Here is a 22303-nt window from a genome sequence, read left to right on the forward strand (position 1 = left end):
TACCTCCCTCCCATAGACCCCTGAAATCTTTAATGCTCCTTTAAACACCTTAATATAGTCTATTTAAAATTGAGGTAGAATTCACATACTATAAGAAATCACTGTTTTAAAGTGCATTTTGTAGTTTCTAGCTTTCACGAGATCGTACAACTATCAGCACTCTCTAATTCCAGAACATTTTCACCCCAGAGAAAACCCTGTGCTTGTCAGCAGTTACTCACCATGTCTCTTTCTGTCAGCCAGTAGCAACTACTGTTCTACTTTCTGTCTGTAGATTTACCTGTTCTGGATGTTTCAAATAAATGGGATCATATAATGTGTGGCCTTCTCTAGCATTGTGATGTTTTCAAGGTTCATCCATGTTGTAGCATAAGTGAGACCTTCACTCCTTTTTATGGCTAAATAATATTCCATTCTATGGGTAGATGACCTTTGGTTATCTATTTATTAGCTGACGGGTATTTAGGTTGTTTTTTACTCTTTGTTATGAACAATGATGCTAAAAACAATGTTTAAGTTTTTATGTGGACATAGGCTTTCAGTTCTCATCAGTTTTTCTTTAGAAGCAGAACTGCTCTGCTTGGTCAGTTTGGTAACCTCTATGTCTAACTTTCTGAAGAATTGCCTGACTGTTCTACACACAGTTGCACTGTTTTATATCCCCACCAAAAGCGTAGAAGGTTCTAATCTCTCTACATCCTCTCCAGTACTAGTTATTTTCCATTTTGCTATTTTTTAATAGCTAATCTAGAGGGTGAAGTAATACCTCAGTGTGGCTTTGAGTTGCATTTCTTAATGATGTAGAGCATTCATTTCGTTTTGCTTAATGGTCATTTATGTATCTTTCCTGGCAAAATGTCTGTTCAGATCCTTCTGTGTTTTCAGTTGGGCTGATTGTCTTTTCATTGTTGAATTTTAAGAGTTCTTTATATATTCTGGAAACTAGATGCCATTTTCTCCTATTTGTGTATTGTCTTTTAGCTTTTTCCCAGTGCCTTTTGATGAAGTTTGACTTATCTTCTTTGGTTGCTTGTGCTTTTGCTGTCATACCTAAGAAAGCATTATTTACTCTAATGTCATGAAGATTTACATCTAAAACTAAGTTACAGTTTTAGCTCTTAAGTTCAGGTCTTTGATTTATTTTAATTTTTAAATTTGGTATGTGATGAGAGTTTGGAGAGGTTGGATCCATACTCATTCTTTTGCATGTGCAAATCTAGTTGTCCCAGCACTATTTGTTGAAAGGACTGCATTTTCCCTACTGAATGGTCTTCACGCTCTTTTCCAAAATCAAGTGACTATTCAGTTTTTTTTCTAGATTCTCCATTCTATACTATTGATCTGTATCCGGTACACATTGTTTTGATTTCTGTAGCTGTGCAGTAAGCTTTGAAATCAGTAAGTGTGAGTCCTCTGACTTTGTTCTACTTTTTCAAGATTGTTTAGATGTTCTCTGAGTCATTTGAATTATCATATGAATTTTAGAATCAGTTAATTTCTGCAAAAAAGGACAGTGGGAATTTTGAATAGTGATTGTATTGAATCAAGATCAGTTTGGAGATTATTGCCATCTTAACAATATTAAGTCTCCCAATGAATGAAAATGGATTAATTTTCCATTAATTTGGGTCTTTAATTTTTTTCAATGATGTTTTATAGTTTTCAGTATTCATGTCTTAAATTTATTCCTGAGTATTATTTTTAGTTTTTTATAAATGGAAATGTTTTAATTTCATTTTTGGATTGTGTATCGCTAGTATATAGAAATACTAGTTTTTGTATATTTAACTTTTATTCTGCAACCTTACCAAACTTGTTAGCTCTAATAGTTGGATTCCTTAAGGTTTTGTATATATAAAATCATGCCATCTGAAAATAAAATAGTTTTAGTTCTTCCTTTCCAATCTAAATGCCATTTGTTTCTTCTTCTTGCTTAATTACCTTGGCTAGACCTCTAGGACAGTGTTGAATAGAAGTACCAAAAGCAGTCATACCTGTCTTGCTCCTGATTTTAGGGAGAAAGCTTTCAGTCTTAAACCATTATGTTACAATAAGTTACGATAAGACCCATTGCTTTTTTTTGTAGATATCCTTTATCAGGTTGAAGAAGTTCCTTTCTGTTTTGCGTTTGAGTGCCTATATCATGAAAGGATGTTGGGTTTTGTCAGATGCTTTTCCTGTATTAATTAAATTGGCATTGTTTGTTTTTTTCTGTTGTTTTATTAATATATTACATTAATTGATTTTCATATGTTGAACCAACATTGCATATCTGGAATAAATCCCTCTTGGTCATAGTATATAATCCTTTTTATGTGCTGCTAGATTTAGTTTACTAACATTTTATTGAGTTTTTTTTGCATATGTATTCACAAGGGACATTGGTCTGTAGTTTTTTTGTGATGTCTTTGCCTGGTTTTGGTATTAGGGTAATACTGTCCTCATAGAATGATGAGAAAGTCTTCCCTTCTCTTCATTTTTTGGGAAGAGTTTATGGAGGATTACATTAATTTTTCTTTAAGCATTTGATAAAATTCACCAGTGAAGTCATTTGGATTTGATTTTTATTTCTGGTAAGTTTTTTGATTACTAATTCAGTCTCTCTATTTGATAGAAGTCTTAATCAGATTGTTTCTTCAGTCAGTTGAAGTCTTCTCTCTTTTTTTCTTTGTTATTTTTGTTGATTCTATCAAAGAACCAGTTTGTGGTTTCATTGATCCCTTCCATTGTTTTTCTATTTATCTCTACTCTAATTTTCTTTTCTGCCCTAATTTTTCTTATTTCTTCCCTTCTGCTAGCTTCGGGTATAGTTTGCTTTTTCTTTCTCCAGTTTTTCAAGGTGTAAATTTAGATTATTGATTTGGGGTCTTTCTTCTTTTTAAGTGTTATGATTCACAGCTATAACTCAATCTGTGAGCACTGTCTTTGCCATATCCCATAAGTTTTGTGTTTGTTTTCATTTGTCTCAAAGTTATTACTTTCCTTGGTTATTTTTCTTGCACCTTTAGTTATTTAGGCTTCTGCTGTTCAGTTTCCACAAATTTGTGAATTGCCCAAATTTCCTTCTCTTATAAATTTCCAATTTTATTCTGTGTGGCCAGAAAACATAAGTTTCAGTATTTTTATGTTTATTAAGACTTGTTCTAGGGCCTAATACATGGTCTGTCCTGGAAAGTATTCTGTGTGCACTTGAGAAAAAGATATAGTTTCCTGTTGTTGAATTAATTGTTCTCTGTGTAGATGTCTGGTCTAGTTGGATTATAGTGTTATTCAAGTCTTCTATTCCCTTGCTGATCTTCTGTTTAGTATTCATTATTGAAAGTAAGATATAGAAATAACTGTTGATTTTTTTTTTTTCTTTTCAGTTCTGCCAGTTTTTGCTTCATGTATTTGGGAGCTCTTTTGTTAAGTACTTAAACGTTCATAATTTTTGTATCTTCTTGATACATTAACTTTTCTTGTAAAATGTCCTTCTTTGTATTTAATGAGAATTTTTTGTTTAAAATTTCATTTTCTTCTAAACCTGGTATGGCTATTCCAGTGCTCTTTTGGTTACTATTTACATGGTATATCTTTTTCCATCCTTTCATTTTCAACTTACTTTCGTCTGTGACTCTAAAGTGAGTCTTTTTTGGACAGCGTATAGTTGGATCATATTTTTTTATCCATTCTGCCAATTTCTGCCTTTTAATTGGAGAATTTAACCATATGTATGTGTTACACAGATGGATACATTATGTGGTAAGCTCTTAATTAATGTTTATTGAATCTGTGAATATTTATTGAATGAATGAACAAATGGACCATTCTCATTTAGGTCCATACAGTCAAAAATGTTAAATTATTATAGTACCAAATTTAGCAGTTCATATATATGTTTCAAACAGTGCATGTCAAGCCCAAGTGGGACTGTGAGGAATGTTAGGGTATTTGAACATTAGAAAACCAATGTGATTTATAGCAATAATAGATTGAAGGAGATTAACTATATGATAACAGCAATGACCAGGAAGGAATTTCTTATTTAAAATTCATTGCCCAGGGGCACCTGGGTGGCTTAGTTGGTTAAGCAACTGCCTTTGGCTCAGGTGATGATCCCAGAATCCTGGGATCGAACCCTGCATCCAGCTCCTTGCTTGGTGGGGAACCTGCTTCTCCTTCTCCCTCTACCTGCCACCCTGCCTGCTTGTGCTCTCTCTCATCAAATAAATAAAAATTCTTTAAAAAAAAGAATTCATTGACCAAGATTTTTAAAAACAATAACAATAACAAAGAACTATAAACAAACTAGGAATAGAAATGAACATCCTTGGTTTGACAAAAGGTGCTGTTAAAAACAAAAGAAAAACATTAGTTAATATTGGTTTTTCATGGAGAACTCTTAGAAGCTCTCCCTTTAAAGTTAGAAATGAGACAAGGTTGCCTACAATCCCCTCTTATATTTAGTATTGTGTTGGTGTAATTAGCATTGAACTGGAAGAACCAGACAGTATAATAGGAAAAGAAAAAGAAATTAAGTCTTAAATCAGAGAAAAGAGAAAAAAGCGGTATTCATTTGCTGATTCTGATTATTGTCTACAAAGAAAGTCTAAGACAGTCTATAAACAAACTTCTTTACAAGTTAACTTTTTTCTGGAGAACTTACATTAGTGCCATAAAGACAAATTTTAAAATAGAGAAGTGATGTAATAATCTTATCCAAAAGTAGATTCTTTTTAGTAGTTGCATTTTAAAGTGTACTTAAGAGTTTTTGAATAATTTTTATAATCAAGTTATATTTTTTTTCCTGTAGAGCTACAGAGACTTCTGATGAAGTGGAGAGCCTGCGACCCCCTCGATTCTTTAATGAGGATGGAGTTATCAGACCTTACAGGCTGAGGGATGGTACTGGAAACCAGATGTTACAGGTGGGTGAAGAAATATCTTACACATTAAAATTAATTTAGTCAAGTTCGCTTTATTAAAAGTAGTTATATAATATTTCAAATGTATGTTAGTTTATTTGGGCTTTTATATGTTTTGCTTAATTCTATTTATAAGTTTCTTATATTTACTTAGGTTTTAATATACATTTATTTACTATAAGATTTTTTTTTCTTTTTTACAGGCATCAAAAAATTTGATATGAAAACAGTTAATGCATGACTTTGCAAGTGAAAGCCAACAGTAGATTTTAGTCTTAAAATTTACAAACTACATACAGCTGTTTCAGTATTTTGAATACAAAGAAAAGCTTTTGTATTGGTAAATTTTGTATAGGATTTTACTGAATCTGATCTTTTTATAGGGTATTCTTAGTTCTGTACTGGATTTGCTGGATTTGTTGAAAACTGTTGTGCCTTATGTACCCTCATAGTTGGTGGTACTTATTTAACCAGTTAAACCATTTCTGTTTAGGATACTACCTTCTGCATATCAAGCCACTAGTAGTTTTTATACAGTTCTCGTGTCCACTTGGGCATGGATAAGGAAAAAACCATACCGCTACTATTGGCGAATTCTTGGGTTCTTAGGCTTTTCTTTTGAAGATACTCAACTGGCCTTGACCCTCTTCCTGCCTTATGCTTGTGTAGTCTATTTAAAACCTGTGGAATCTGATAAGCAGTTCACATGAAAGCCAACATCTTTTATTAAAGAAAAGTAGATTTGAAACAAAAGATCATTCGAACGTAGAATATTTTATCTAAAATACTTTTTTATTTTGAAAACTAGACTTTTTAAAATTTGGATTATGGTGTAGGTAACATACTATAATAGATTACATCAATATAAAGTTATTTCATCTGTGATTTAGATGTGTACTACTAAATCAAATCATTTGTTTGCAAACAGACAAGGGGTCATGTTATATAGACTTGAAAATATTCATAGTAATAATAAACTATGGGGATATGGTTCTTCCTTTATAGCCTTGATATTTGATATTTTAAATATTGTCATATTTTAAATGATCATGGCAAATATTTAAAACTTCAATATTTTACCCACTACATGCAGAGTATATAATTTTGAATAAAATGTACTTCCATCTAATATAGTAAAACATGACCATTGAGATAATGTGTATTATTTAGCAAAGTGATAGTGGGTTTAAAATGTTTTTAAAGCATCAAAATAATTGCGCATTGGGACAGAACTGGCAATCTAGTGAGAGGTTGTGCTCTAAAAAGCATTTTGTGCTATCTCTACAATGACAGTGATCATTCTTTGGAAGATGAAATGGTGCAGAAGTCACCGTGGTTAATGCAATTGAAAAATATACTTCTTCTCAATTCCTGCCTACTCTTTTAAGGGAAGTAACATGTCACTTAGTAGCTTATGTTAATAGCATATTACTGACATTTTACTAGACTGAATAGTTATTAGATCACCTATGGAAAAACAAAATATTTCTTGAGAAATTTTTAATAAATTCAGTAAGAAGTAAGGATGAGTAGTGAGGAGAATTTAGAAATATATCCTCATTATTAGGAAATAGAGTATGATAAACAAGAAAGCCATGAGATACCAAAAATTTCTAACTTGATTTTAATGACAAATAAATTTATTTTATACCTTCATTAATGGTTTGCTGAAACTTTAAACTTCGGGATTTAAAAGCCATGACCTTCGACTGTGTGTTTTTAAAGGTACATATTTTTTTTAGTAGGCCAGTTTTAGTATTAACTGCTAAAAGAGCTATTTAAATGACTAAAACCTCACAATCCTTGTCAGCCCTTTTACTTGTATTTCAGCAAGAGCATTAAACACAGTATTAGCTGGAATACCTGTAGGAATTCACCAGAGGCTTTAGGATCATTGTTCTTTTACAGGTGTAAGAAAGAGGTTGTTGGTTTGGTGGTAATGGTGTTTTTTAAATTAAAACTCTATTACTAGCAAATAGTTTACAAGACATGAGTGCCAGTACTGTAGAAAAAAAGCAGAGGACGTAGAAACAGGATTTAAAATCTCATCTAGAGAGATTTAATCTAAGTGATTTAACATTGGTGCCTTAGAAAATGTTTAATACTTTAAATGTTTCTCCTTTTATTTTCTAATTCTCTAAAAAAAAGTACTCTGTGTTCAGTAAATTATATGGGCCTATATATAATTAAATATAAAATATACTGGTTGTATGCCTTTGTATCTAGAAAAAAGTACCGTATTATATTGCCTCCTACTAGTCAATTCAAGTTACCTACTAGAGAAATAGAATAATCATTCTCATATATTCATGGAATGCCTTACTGGTGTCATCCAACTATTTATCCATTGAGTGTACCAACCAGTGAGGTTTCGTCTTGGGTCTGTTAAGTTATGGAATACTGTATCCATAATTACTGCCCTACTCAGATCTGAACTCCGCCTTAAGATTATTCTGACTCCTTGAACATTTCATAGTTTTACATGTTTTCCAAGCATTTTGCCATGCTTAACTAACCTTTGTGCTTCTTTTTTCCTCTACCATGCTTACAGAAAATTCAGGTCTACAGGGAGTGGATTATGACTCACAGTAGCAGTAGTGATGATGATGATGATTAGTCAGATCTAAAATGTTAAATTCATGTGTTCTTTGTCATTTTATTTGGAATGTTTCACTAACATGTTTTGTATGACTGCTACCATAGTGCCCATATGTCCAGTTTTAGGGAATTAAAATACTTTTTTCCTTTAAAATGTTTTTCTACATATGTATAGAAAGCAAAGTAATTGCCTTATTTAAAAACAGAAAAAATGTATTCTATATCCAAAGTAGGGCATACTATATATTCTGGCATTTGTTGTATATGTTTTGTAGCTTTGCAGTGCAGTTTGTCTTTAAGATTTAAAGTTAAACTTAAATATTTTTTTAATGTTCACTAGTTTTATTTTCAATTATCTGCTTATTAGCAAAATGCCATTTCTAACATTGTCTGTAAATTTTCTGGGCTGTAACATAATGCCATTGTATAAAGAAAAGAATAGTAATAGCTAGTCAGTATTTTATATTTAGCATTTTAAAAGTATTTTTGTTAGATTTCTTTTAATAACAATAAACTTTACTTGTAACTTCCAGCAATATGAATTTGTTCTGTTCCAAAACCATATAGGTTACACTGCTATTATAAGGAACATTCATTATTTGTTATGGAAGTTAGTGTCATAATTTATAGTCTTAGAATGAAAAAAGAAGTTCTGTTCTTCGGTTCACTTTTTATTTCATTATATATATATATCAACAATGAACAAAAGTTGGTTTTATACTCATTATATTTACTTGTTACTCTATCCATATGCTCTATCCCTGTTATAAAATATTAAAAGTTAATTCAGGACATTAAAAGAATTTTTATAGTAAGCATAATTATGTATGTTTTTTCTTGGTTATATTGGAAAATATCAGCGTCTCAAAGATCTAGGAGCAGAACTGTTTTATGTTTTGTGCACTGAAGGGTTTTCTTTAATTTTCAATTTAGATAAAACTATTCTGTCCTGTTTTCACTAGTAAGTTAGATACACACAAAAAAACCCTCTAAAGAGTGAATGACTATTAGTAATATGATGGATTTATTTGAAGTTTTTATTTAAATTCCAGTATAGTTAACATACAGTGTAAAACTAGTTTCAGGTATATGCTGTAGTGATTCCACACTTCATACATCACCTGGTGCTCAACACAAGTGCACTCCTTAATCCCCATCACTTATTTCACCCCTCCCCCCCATCTCCCCTCAGATAACCTGTTTGTTCTCTGTAGTAAAGAGTCTATTTCTTGGTTTGTGTGTGTGTCTCTCTCTTTTTATGGTAATATGATGTTTAATCCCTATGACTGCTGTGCTTTTGGATCAACAAAGAAACATTTACCTTATTTATGTTAATCAGTTTATGTATATTGAGCTTATATTAATTAGATTATAGTAAATAACTGCCTTAATTATTCAACTTTCGGCTTAATTGATTCAGCCCATGATTCTGAATCTAATTCTTAAGTTTACCAAGATTTTATTTCTATAAATCAGTATTCTCTATTTCTTAGAAAGTGACTATTTTAATTTTTTAATATTGAGCTTACAAAAAAGGATGCTAAAATGTATAAGACATTTCTTTTGAAATGTCTACCTGCCTAGCATTCATTTAAATTAAATGGAAATCAAGGTTGTGTGTACTAGGACTAAGAAATACATGAGTGCCAAAGAATGTAATTACTGTTTTCATCAAAATAGTTTTCTTATTGTTTTGGAATAAGTAAATACATGAGAACAGTGACCATTAAAATAGTCGTGACTGGTATCAGAGTCTGGTATCTGGTCCCCACTGGTCTCTCTCACCTCTGACCAAATCATACAAAACCTATTCCTTCTACAAGAAGCTAGAAAGAACACAGCCTTTGTTATGTATTGTTGTATGCCTTAGGAAAGCGAGGTCTGGAAATGTCTTCATTGGCTTTTTACATTTCAGCTAGGCACAGGGCCTTTCTAAAAGGGGAAAATGCTAAAATTCTTGATTGCCAAGGCATTTACTGAGTGTCTATGACACTTAATGCTATGGTATAGTTTTCATAAAGGTTCATAAGAATTTTTCTAGGAAAGTTCTGTATATTTCAGCATTGACTTGCCATTTTAATGCAAAAAAAAATTGTAAGTAGGATTACATTTATTTAAAATCTCTCGAATAGTGAAATGATTTAAAACAATATTCTAGTACCAGGTAAACTGTCATGTGGCTCATGTGGTTTTACGGATTCAATTGTCTTAACTTTTTAACCCTTAGAAGTGAAATACGTTCTTTAACAATATAATTGCCCTTGATCTTTCTGTTTTTGTTTTCCTGCCACTGTGAAAAAAATCTTCCCAAGCTTCTTTGAACGCAGATACTATTTTTCCAGTTAAAAAAAATTGTGTTGATTTTATTAGAGAAAAATTCAAGATTTAAGGTTGCATTCTTATTTTACACTAATGTGCTCCTGTTGGAGATAAAGGACATGGACAAAAATATCTTCTTACTCCTCATCAAATAAGTAGAAAATGAGTTCAACTTTGGCACTTTCATGGGATGAATAGTTCTTTTGTTTATTAGAGGCTCTATAATTAGAATTTCAAAATCAGAGTATTATCTAATGAGAAAGTTAAGTGAGAAAGCTGCATTTGAAAGATCTATTTTGAAATAACACACCTGTCCATATCCTTTATTTATATTCTGAATTTCTACATGGTCACTGCTTATGTATAGAAAAAGGGAAGGAGAGTCCTTCTGTCTTCTCTAAGGGAGTAATTACTCATTCTTTATCTGCCTTTGTATTTACTTGACACTTGAATAACATACTGAAAACTGGCAGGGAGAAAAATTCATAAAGAAATTGTGAACACCTGTTACCATGGATAAATTTATAAGAGCATCCTATAAATGCAGTAAGATGAATTGGATATGACAAATGTAGATCCAGAATAATAGAGCTGTCAATATTCCTTATAAAAAAAGAAGTCAGAATAAATTTCAGTTTGTTTCTGTATTTAAAATCTGGATTTTATAAATTTTACTTTTTGAAATTGTTCAAAACACGTATCAGTGTTAAGTGTTGATCTTCAGGTCATGTTACTAAAATTGCAAATGGAGCCATTGTAGATCTGTGACTAAGACATCACTATTCAACATGAAATATATGCTATCATATTTCCATCCCAAGGTCATATATACTAAAAGAATGATAGCTGCTATAGCAGTTTGTCTGATTTAAGTCCTGTGGTGAAATTTAGCTTCATACTTCCCTATAGTAATGGGAGGAGGAAAAGAAACAACCCTCTTAAGTGTTATTGTGCACTCTTATACTGTACCTTCAAGCCTTTGGGTTTTGTTTTATAGATTTCCTTGCAAATGTATAATTTATTATTTATAATAGTAAAGAAAATTAAAGGTTCTGTGGGATCTGAATAAGATACACAATTATTCATTTAGATCATGTAATAATTATGATGGACATATAAATCAGTTTGATTGTTCTATCCCTGCACCTTTGAGATAAATGGAGATTAATTGAAAGGTTTAGATTGTTAATGTAATCTTTAATTTCAGTAGATGAATGTTTGAATTGATGCAGTGCAGTGAATACACTTAGTACAATACAGAACATTACGGAAAGTCCTGAATCAGAGAAGAACAAAACACATGATTTCAGATAGGTCTGTTAGAGAGCTAATTAGAATACTATATAATTTTCACACATAGGAGTTTATGGTTGGATAGTTTTATTGTGGGAAACCATTTTCATGTACTTTATTATCTGTCAATCAGTGTGATGAATTTAGCAACAAGGTATCTCTAAAAAATCAGCTTGAAATTAAATGTCTAATAACTTTATCAAATTGGCTTTTCATATAGCCCTCTTTTTTAATATAAATATTCCAAGCAGTGGAAATGATAACAAAGATATGTACTAAATTGCACTATGCCATTCTTCTGAATCTTAGAGATGCTCTAAAGAAGCATTCAAAGTAATAGCTATTACTTTTTTTAAAAAAACATAATCAGCATCGTCAGAAACTTAGCTAAATATATATAATATTTAATTGTGTATGCTGTGTTTTTCTACCCTAAGTTATCATTTATCAATAACCTGTTAATCCCATATGTCTGCAGAGATTTTCTGAATGTAGAGCTTGGGATTTCTATGAATTAAAAAATTTAGAGACCCGCACTTCCATGGAAAAAGCTAATTCCTTTTGTGAATCAATTACCTAACATTGATTCTTGGTGTACAATTGTAGGATTTTATAGGAGATATGAAAATTTTCAGAAATTATTCTTTACATTATTAATGTACATTCAGTAAAGTAGGAAACTGTAGAAATAAAAATTATCCTAATACCCCACCATTTATGGTATATTTCCTTTTTAAATTTTCTATTAACATGATTATGATCCAAATATATAAATTTCTGTTGTATGTTTTTGTTATTATAAATTCCTATAAGTAGAATTATTAACTTCTGAATTTGAAAATGTGATCTATTCATAAAATAATTCCCAGTCTGGGGAAACTGGTCTTTATTTCTGGAATACATAAAAGCCAGCAGAATCTTTTCTTAATTTTTATAATTTTTATAGCTGTAACAGCTTTCCTTTCTTGTTTTTTGTTGAACATGTTTCTGTCTTTTTAAAGTTTTCACCCCTTAAATAAATCTTTGCCTCTTAAAATGAGTGTGCCTGTGTGTGTGTGATCTTTGTGTCATTCACTGTGTATGAATGTTGTCAGTTGGGTTATCCCACGAGGGTAGTATACTCTTAAGCATTTCAGGTATTTTAAACTTTTATCTGTGTTGTCTTTGAATCTCTTACATCTCTTTCCATGATATCATAGTTATGATTATGTGAGTTGTTGTAGCAGGGAGGCTGTTTTTGTTTGTTGTATATTTCTTTTCTTTCAGAAATTACAGATGTTTATAATTAGCTTCAAACACTGCCTAAATGGCAGTTGGAAGATAACTGCCTTCAGCCGACGTGGTCTTTCCCTTTACCTCGGGAGGAGAATTACAACTGATCTGGAAGAAAGGGCTTACCATAGGCAGTCAGATCACCAGAGTAGTGCCGAACATTCTTCCTGGCTTCATCTGAAATTTTGAGTAAGTGGACAAGAACTAGGAGACAAAGGCTTATTGGGTTTCACTCTTCATTTTATAACTCTTCCCCTCCAGAAGCTGACTTCTGAATGGGATGAGAGAACTAAAGAGAGCCAAATCTGTTATCCAGGGAAGTTCGAGCTTTTAGTGTCCCAAATAAAGCAGATCCTATGGGAAAGGAGATTACCCATCCAACTTGGCTACAGTCTCTTCCCTCATTTATCAGTTTTCTTGGAGAGTTTTTGGGTACATCATTTTCAAAGGTCCATATTTTCCAACATTTAGTAGTAAATCCCACTAACTTTAGTTTGCACCAGAAAAATAATTTCACTCCACTTAGAACCATCCAGTATTATGTAAACAGTCCTTTTTGAATAAGACTTTGAAATTATATGTTTTTTTGGAGGTGATGGTTCCTCTTAGCGGAGTTTCCAGTTTTCTCTTTGTCTCAAGTATAAAATGATTTTTTGAAATTCTCTTTTCTAATCCAGCAATTTGAATGAGACCAATTCGATTTTTAAATCTTTTTCAAATGTTTGTCATCATTGTATCCCTTAAATTTGTAAATATGTTAGAGAAGGATAAATACTATCAAAACAAAATTTAGTACATCCTCAAATGTTACACTCAGGTAGGTTCACCTGGAGTCTTACTCTCTTTTTATGAAGTATTAGTTTAGAAGATCTTTAACCTTTATTTTACTAAAGGTGTTAAATTTTCAACGGAAGTTGAACTTAGTGAAGCTCATTGAAAACTTTTTAGTGTGTGTTCTAACAGTAGTGTTTTAGAAGACGATCAGTATTAAGTTATGAAGTCTATTTTTTTATTGGCAAGATAGCCTATGAAAGAAAGGATGTTCTCTTGCCAAATGAAACTATTCCTTTTCATATAAAGTCAAATTGGAGGCCACTTTCATTCATCTAAAGACAAACTTTAACGTCATCTATGAAAGGAAGCACTGTGTATACTTTTTCTGCCAATTAAGAGTCTTAATTTATAAATTCAAATGAAATTGATATCCCAGTTACTTCTGAAGATGACTCTAATGAATTGTGATGTCAAATTTTCAGTGAAAATTGACCACTGTAAGGAACCCTATAGGAAGCAATGTGGAGAAACGTATGTTAGGCATTTTGTGGCACTTCAAATCTGAGGTAGTTGTTTAAGTTCAAGATATAATAAAGCACCAGTGTTGGAACATCCAAGTGTGGGAGTCTGCATATTTCTTGTAAAGTAGAATAAATTGCCAGACTACTTCAAATTCAAAATTGCCAAGAGTAAATGTATAATTGTATAAGTGAATTTCTGTCAGATAATCTAGTATGGTTCATATGAATACAAAGAAAAAATTTAATGCCATGTATTTGTTCTCTATACAAGTATTTGTTAAATTCTCCTGTATCGGACACCCTTCTAGATCTTAAGATTACAGGCCTAAAGAGAGTAGTCAAGATTCCTGCTCATCTCTCATGAGATTATAACTGTAGTGACATTTATTATTCTGGTGATTTGAAGATAAATCCAGAGCTGTGTTAGAGGCCAGCCCTGTCATGTCAGACCTTCACTGTTGGTTGATTAGCTGCTACACCAAGGCTCAGAGGAACTGTAAGAATCAATGGAGACATAAGATATGCCAAGTCATCCAAAAAGATGATGATTCCTAGGTACTACATGACGTTGAAGCATTGACACAGTACAGCTTGTGGGATATCCGAATCCATATTCCAGTGAGCTGTTAAAATGGCATCTCCCTGCATCCACTGGACTGTATGTAGTTCTTCTGTACTAATCCATTTTGACAATAAAAAGTATCTGAGCTGCAACAATATCCTATGGCTCAGGGCCTGGAATCTGGAACCAAGTAAACCTGAGTTCAGTTCCAGCTTTTCCTTTTGCTCGCTTTATAATCTTCTCTTATGCTTGTCTGACCTTAGTTTCCAGACTGCAAAATGGAGATAACTGCACTACTTAACAAAATAACAGTAATCTTGGTGGTTTAAAATAATTAAATCAAGTGAGGTAATATAGATAATTATTAGCACAATGTATAGTTAAGAATTTGCTATGTTTTCATCATTCCAGGTGAACACCAACCGATGCTAGTTCTTGGTCACTATTACATAAATTTTATGTTCCTCATTTGTCTCCTTTTTATTGGGATAAAAGCATCAATAAATCTTACCTTTTTTTTTCCTTTCAATGTTAATAGAATACTTGAAAAATACTACAACCATTTCCACACATTAATTGGTGAGCAATAGAAACAATAAAACCTCAGTAATTTGAACTGTTCTGAAATTCATAATATATTAAAAGAAATGGTAAAATGTTTAAAAGAAATTGCTGTTTTCAAGTATGTATAGCATCATGGATAAGTAAATATTGCTCAGTAGAGGTTCTGCTGGAAATATGTTAAAAAGACTTATAACTATCCACTTACATTATTTCTGACCCACCTCTGGCCCTTTTTCTAGAATGTACTAGGTAGGTTAATTAATGGTCTTCTGTTATCAATGTACATAATTATGTCATGAGCATAATTCTGTCCTTTGTCCAGACTTTTAATTGAACCAGTTGATGACGGTTCACATCTCTTAAGGTAATATTTTATTTGATTTTATGTCACAGGGTTATACTCCGCGTACATGCCCTGTCTAAGCTGTTAGCATAGCATATCCTTTAGTTAACAATCCAGATAGCTCATTAGCTTGGGAGGAGACAGGTATGGGGGTTTCAGTAAGAGCTAATTCCTCATCAGATTTGATGACAGTGAGATTTGATTTTTTTTTTAACACCAACTTGCCTCACAGAATAGACAAATATCACTTCTTCACTGTTTAAAGTGTTTATTCTATTGTATATATGAAATCATTGAGCTTTCCGGTAATGAATTTCTACTACATTTTATCATGAAGTTTGGTTGAATGCCTTGTTTTTCCTGGGCCATGGCCCTCAAATCTCTCATATTTAAAGTGAATTAGAAAAAGTTTTTATCCCTAACCTTTAATCAGATAACTCTAGGAAAGTTCTACTTATTTACTATATCTTTCTCTAAAGATTGTTTTGAACACGTCTGTTTATTTCTTAAATAATTGAGAAATGCAGTCATTTACCATTTTACTTTATGATTACCTGCCTAAATTTTGTTTTTAAAAGCAAGCTTAATTTTTTAATATAACATGTTTATAAACCTTTCCTCTTTCCCCATCATCTCCTGACTATTCAAATTAGCCAATCTATAAAGCCATCTATTTGTTGTCCAATAGAGTTTCTTGCCTGATAGCATTCTTACTTTTTATTTTTCATCTAGATGAATTTCATTTTCCTCTTATACTTCATGTTGCTATCTGGGGGGGGGGGAGGGGGGACTCTTACTTCCATGAGATTCTAGTCTTCCAAAAGAGTCAGATACTGATCCGACAGTTGTTTTTGTTTTTGCTGAACTGTGTGTTCTTATCCTTTATCCAATTTCCTTAAATATATTTCCCATGAATATTAGCACTTTATATTGTTTGGGATTTAAAGCCTTCCATGTTAGTGATTTATTCCTAATCCCTGTGTTTTCATATTTTGCTCTGTTTTTCCAGAAATATTTTTGTTGTGGAAATTTGCTGCTTCAGAGCATTTAGATGATTTGAAAGTGTTAGCAATATTCTCTGCATTACTATAGTTTCCAGCTTATGTTCTTTTTCTAAAGTAATGGGGCTGATCTTAAAGGAAATGTGGCTGTTAGTAGAGGGTAACTCTGATGCCGCTGTCTTGCAAGTTCCTACTTCCTGTGTTTCTAAGTTTGTGGTCACTTCGGTTTGGATTTATTTGTATCTAATAAACTAAGGTCTACATATTCATCTTTTCTAATGCAAAAGGAACCCTTGTACCAATAACCATACATTTTAATTGTTGGCTACAAATTCTGACAATTATCTGTAACAGTTTATGTTTCTCTCTTTAAGAAAGTTCTCAGTGATAAGTAATTCATGTATACTTTAATGAATACAGAAAAATTTGTTTTTTATTTGACACTGCCTCATGTTCATGAGGCTGACATGTCTAACATACTAGCTAATGTACTTGATACTTCAGCCTAATTATTTCGTATTTCAGCCAAATTTTGGTCTTTATGCAAATCTCTACATAGTGATTTCTAGCCCCGGTTTTGCTAGTTCTTCATTTAGTTTAAAGGGTATCAAATTATTTCAATAGAAACATTGATACCTAATATCTGTTTTGGAGGAAGGAAGATAGGATATTAATACTAAACTGTTTGGACCCTGTTAACCTAAAAAAACTCAGCCTGCCTGCTGCTTTAGCAGCTTGCCTCAGCATCACCCAGCATCCAGGGGTATGGAAGACAATTTTGAGGTGCCATGGGAAACACGTGCCTGACACCATAAGAGGAAACATCATGGTTTAGTGAAAAGCACTGGAACTAGATGTTGAAGAAACCGCTTTTCTGAGCCTGGTTTTGCAACTAACAGTATGACCCCGAGCAAGTCACTCAAGTGTTACCTTACGTAGTTACCAAGGTTGTTGTGAAGATTAGGTGGGTAAGACACTTAACCTGATCCTCCTCTGCGTCATGTGTTACGTGTTCATGCCTAGATGAACAATAACTTTCCTTGAGGTCTAAAATTCTGGAGGTTTTTTTTTTTCTAAAATAATTTATGTTTTGAAAAGTAAATATCTTCATATATAGGAAACTTATAAAGACAAATAGGAAATTATGGTCAAAGGCATGACATTTGTAGACGTTACAGCATGATGGCAGATGATTGTTGATAAACCATCAGATTGTCTCTCATTTGCTCCCATGTTTCTTTGGGACTTAGTTCCAAAGTTTAGCTTCTGCTTATAGTGCTGCTCTTATTCCCTGTGTACCTGTTTGTAAGGGAGACTGACCAGCAAAATTTTGCTGTATAAGGAGTTACCTTTGATATTTATTCAAATACATCCATTCTGATAACAGAGAATACAGTTCTTTGTATGTTTCAAAGTAAACTACTATGACCATAATGTCCAATCATCTCTCAGGTGTTGCATTTAAGGTTTTTGGTGAACTCCAAAAAATATTGCGTGAATGACTTTTTTTTTTTTTTTTGAGATTTTTAGCTTTTATTTCTGTCGGTACTATTGTGACTATTGACATTGGTTTAATTGCTTATATGCAAAGGTTAGATTTTATTTAAGTTGGATCTGAAAAGTGGAAAGTGATGAGAAGCAGGGGCATCTGTAATGCCCAGATTTAAAACAATACTGAAATAGAAGCTAGGTATTTAGAGGTAAACCATAGCTTTTGAGCTATTTGAGGATTGTAGTCTATTAATGGGGCATGTGGACTCTTGACTCCTGGTAGTACTGATGTTCTTGAGGAGATCAACATTTGTACTCTTGATTTTTACTACTTGGTTATGTAGAACAAAAATAAATAAATACTTTGAAACTAATTTATTTTCAAATACAAAAAATAACTGAAACAAAAGTTTGTAAAATTAAATATGAAACTTCACTTCTGCCCCCACTATTAGCCTTTTCAAGCCCAGAGATAAGTGTTATTAGATTTGTGTGTTACCACCAACTCTCCCAGGTATATCCTGTGGATCTATAAGTAAGTATACACGGATGTGTTTCTAGTCCCCCGCCATTCATTCCCAGTAACTTAATTTCTTTTCACTGGATATATCTGCACATCTTTGATATCAGTATGCACATCTACCCTTTTTTTTTTAATGACCGCATAATGTCCCATTGTATGGCTATGCTATAATTTATTTAAACAGTCCCCTTTAATGAACATTTATGTATTTTTATTTTAACATAGTATTACTGTGAAGGTTTCTGTATGTATGTCTGGGCATACTTTTGCATAAGATAAAAGCAGTCGAATTCTTGACTTCATGCATACTTTTAGTTGATTTGCATTTTCTTGATTTTGAGTTAAGGTGAACATTTTCTCGTATGCTTATTGGTCAGATTTTGTGTTTTGCTGAACTACCTGTTCATAAACTTATGACACATTTTCCTATTGGTTTACTCAGTTTTCTTCTGTTGATTTATTCATATTCCTCTGTGTTATGAAATTAGGTCCATATATCTGTATTGACAGAATTTTCCCAGTTCTTTTTTATGTTGCTATTTACTTTATATTTGTTTACTTGCTTACTGTTTTGCCATTGCATAATCTTTAATTTCCATGTACTGAACAATTTTTTTTACATTAGTTTATGGGCGTTGTGTTTTATATTTAAGGCTTTCTCACTTTAAGATTAAAATGTTACTTTTTCTAGTAATTCTATAGTTTCATTTTGTATACTTAAATCAATGATCCATGTGGAATTAATTAGGTATAGAGAGAAGTAGGGACCCAGCTTTAGCCAGCAAGTTGCCTGAAACACCATTTATTAAAACATGCTTTTCCCCAGTAATTTAAAATGCAGTCTTGATTTCATTTATTCCTATTTTTGGATATATAGGATTTTATAAAGTCCTAGTGTGCATTGGGGTCAGTTTCTGGAATCTATATTGTTGCTGTTGATACATCTATATATAACTTGTAGTAGCACCAAACTGTTCCACTGCTGAAGCTTATAAATTGTGTTACTCTCTGCTAGTGTAGTTCTCTTTTCATTCATCTTTTAAAATTTATTGGATATTATCACTTTTTTTCCCTAGGTAAATTTTAGTATAATTTTGTCAAAACACTTCCATCTCTTGCCCCCAGAACAAAGATACACCATCTTGGGATCATATGGGGAGGGGGGTGTAAAAATTGGGGCTGGGGAGAGGGAGTAACACCATGATTGTGATGAATTTTTCTATCTATGAATATGATAGGGATTTCCATTTTTATATTTTCCATTATTCCCCGCAATAGTGTTACAGCTTTTATCACGTAAAATCTGCATGTTATTAAACTTGTGCCTAAATATTTATCTTTTTTGTTACTCTCGTAAACAATTTTTCCTTCCATTTTTCAATTTGAAATTGTGTTTATAAAATAAAGTTACTGGGTTTATGTACTTAGGGTTTCCAGACAATACTATCATCTGCAAAAAAATTTCTACTTTTCCTCTGCAATTTTGATACTTCTTTCTCTTAATAATTTATATTTTCTTAGCATTATCTCCTCCAGTGCCGTCCATTATCATATGATTTCTCTCATCTATGGAACATAAGAACTAGGAAGATCGGTAGGGGAAGAAAGGGATAAAGAAAGGGGGGGTAATCAGAAAGGGGAATGAAGCATGAGAGACTATGGACTCTGAGAAACAAACTGAGGGCTTCAGAGGGGAGGGGGGTGGGGAAATGGGATAGGCTGGTGATGGGTAGTAAGGAGGGCACGTATTGCATGGTGCACTGGGTGTTATATGCAACTAATGAATCATCGAACTTTACATCAAAAACCAGGGATGTACTGTATGGTGCCTAACATAATATAAAAAAAACATTTAAAAAAATAATTTATATTTTCTTAAAACATGGCCCACTTCACCTAGTTTTTCAAATTTATTTGCATAATTTGTTATCTAATAATTCTTATTAATTTCTTTTGAATCTGTGCTTATATCCCTTTTTTGTTTGTTACTCAAGGAATTTTTGTTTACTTGCCTTACTTACTACAGTAAAGAGTAAAGATACTCTTTTTTCAATATTATTATCTTTGAAGTTAGAAAATTCTTCCATGCAGTTAATCTGTATGCCTCATCCTGCTGTTGTCTTCACTGCTTTTTTCTTTTTTTTAACACTGTCTCCAATAAAATGAAGACCACTCTGATAGCTTTTCCTACTAAGATTATTATGAAGTCACTTGTTAGCTTTCTTCTAAGCTAAATAATTTTAGTTTCTGGATATAGCCTCATGGAACACAGTTTTCTAAAATCTTTTTATTTCTTGGAATTTCTTGAGGAGATTTAACATTTTGTCTAAATTCTTAACATCCTTCCTGTTGAGGGATCTTAGTCACAATTACATTGTTTGCCTTTAAAAAATAGTAGTCTAACCTATATATTTTAAAGAGCCAAAGTAACTCCATCCTCAGAGCAAATAGTGTTTTGAGAGTTAAAAATGATAAGTATATTTTTTGTTTTGTTTTTTAATATTTTCAGGGAAAAAGAATTGTTGACAATGTCATGGATAGACAGTGTTTCAGCAGTCTTGAAAATAAAGGTTGTTGCGTAAGCTAGTTAGGTCCTGGGGTTCCATGTTTGTCCAGAAACACTCTGCTCCTTGTTTTTTAATGTGTTATGAGGTTGGCAAAGAAAAGCATGTTTGTAAGGCAGATAGGAAAATAACAGGAAGATGCAAGATGGGGCTAATACTAATTTATGTGATACATACATGTAAATATGTGTTAGCATGTGTTTTTATGCAGATGTGATCAAGTATGATTATGTTTTCCAGGATAAAATGAACGTGCTAATAGTAACTTTAATAGGTTCGATTTAAACTTTGTAGGTAATAACAATATCTTCTAAAAACCCAGCATTAACGATTGGCATAGCTGCAGTTGAGTCATCTTCAATAAAGCAATGCAAAAAGTTGCTTTTAAAAAGGAAGCAGCAGTAATTTTGTGCATATTCAGTTTTATGATGATATACTTCCTGTCTGTTAATAATTTGCCCCCACTGAGAAATGGCTTCTGGAGGATCACAGTGCATTACTTGCATCAGAATAGAATAATGATGAAATTCTCTCTCTGTCACCCTTTTTTAGGTCATGGAAAATGGAAGATTTGCAAAGTACAAGTATTTTACCCATGTCATGATCAATAAGACAGATATGTTAATGATAACTAAAAGGTAAGTTTCTTCCTCGAATGTAATTGGATGAGAGGTGAACTGAGAAGCCACTCATGAAGAGCAGCAGTTGACATCCGTCATTTGTTGCAGACAGTCACACTGATTCCTGCTAACTCTGGTCCCCTTGTGCTACAAGCCTGTACCAAAAACCTTACATGAATTCATATTTAGATTTGTGTGTGCATACATATAAGTGCATAGCCGTGCACAAATATAAATAATTTAGTATTTTTTCAACCAATATGAATAGCACAGAAATTCCCATAAAACTATACCATTTCTTCCCCTTCTGAAAAAGTACACAATTTCAGATTAACCCACAAGTCTTCTGGTGATATCTGTTCATTAGCATGCATAGAAATTCACTCACATACGTACATACACCTTTGGAGACAGATCAGTTCTTACATGGATACCCCCAGCTATAGCCAAATATAGTAGACTATAGACGGTAGAGGTACATGTAAAAATACACAGCTTCAGAGGGGCTAGTTTTTGCAAGAGTCGTTGTTAAACTGAGGAAAAGAATGAGCTGGTGCAGTATTAAAATGGGGATTTCTGGATGGATGGCACAGAGTGAAAATATGCCTGAGGGGCAGAGATTATGGCTGAATAGAAAGGAGTGGTCAGTAAGCCTATGTGGTTTTGTTCGCTATCGAAAAGGTGAAGTTATATGAACATCTTGTTAGTTCAAGCTCACTGTTGAACTTAGCAGTCATTTCTAATGTTTTTCATCCTAATCATTTCTGAATCTAAAATTTACAACATTATCTAATTTTCTTATTTAAAAAGTAACACAGAGTAGAAAATTCACATGGTATTAGAAGATACACATATAAAGTTAGTCTTTATTCCGTCCCAGATACCAGTCCCTCCTTTCCCAGTCCCAGAGGCAACCCCTTTGACTTGTTTCCTTCTTGAAATATTCTGTGCTTA

General features: G+C 32.5%; 1 protein-coding gene across 1 annotated transcript in view; it reads left to right on the forward strand.

Moving 5' to 3' along the window:
* VPS13A (vacuolar protein sorting 13 homolog A) overlaps positions 1–22303 on the forward strand; it is a 240974-nt gene that overhangs the window by 212131 nt on the left and 6540 nt on the right. The window contains 2 exon segments of the mRNA XM_002925447.4: positions 4793–4907; positions 21282–21367. Of these exon segments, the coding sequence (XP_002925493.1) occupies positions 4793–4907; positions 21282–21367 (201 nt within the window).

Source organism: Ailuropoda melanoleuca, chromosome 17 (assembly GCF_002007445.2).
Source record: "Ailuropoda melanoleuca isolate Jingjing chromosome 17, ASM200744v2, whole genome shotgun sequence".
NCBI lineage: Eukaryota > Metazoa > Chordata > Mammalia > Carnivora > Ursidae > Ailuropoda > Ailuropoda melanoleuca.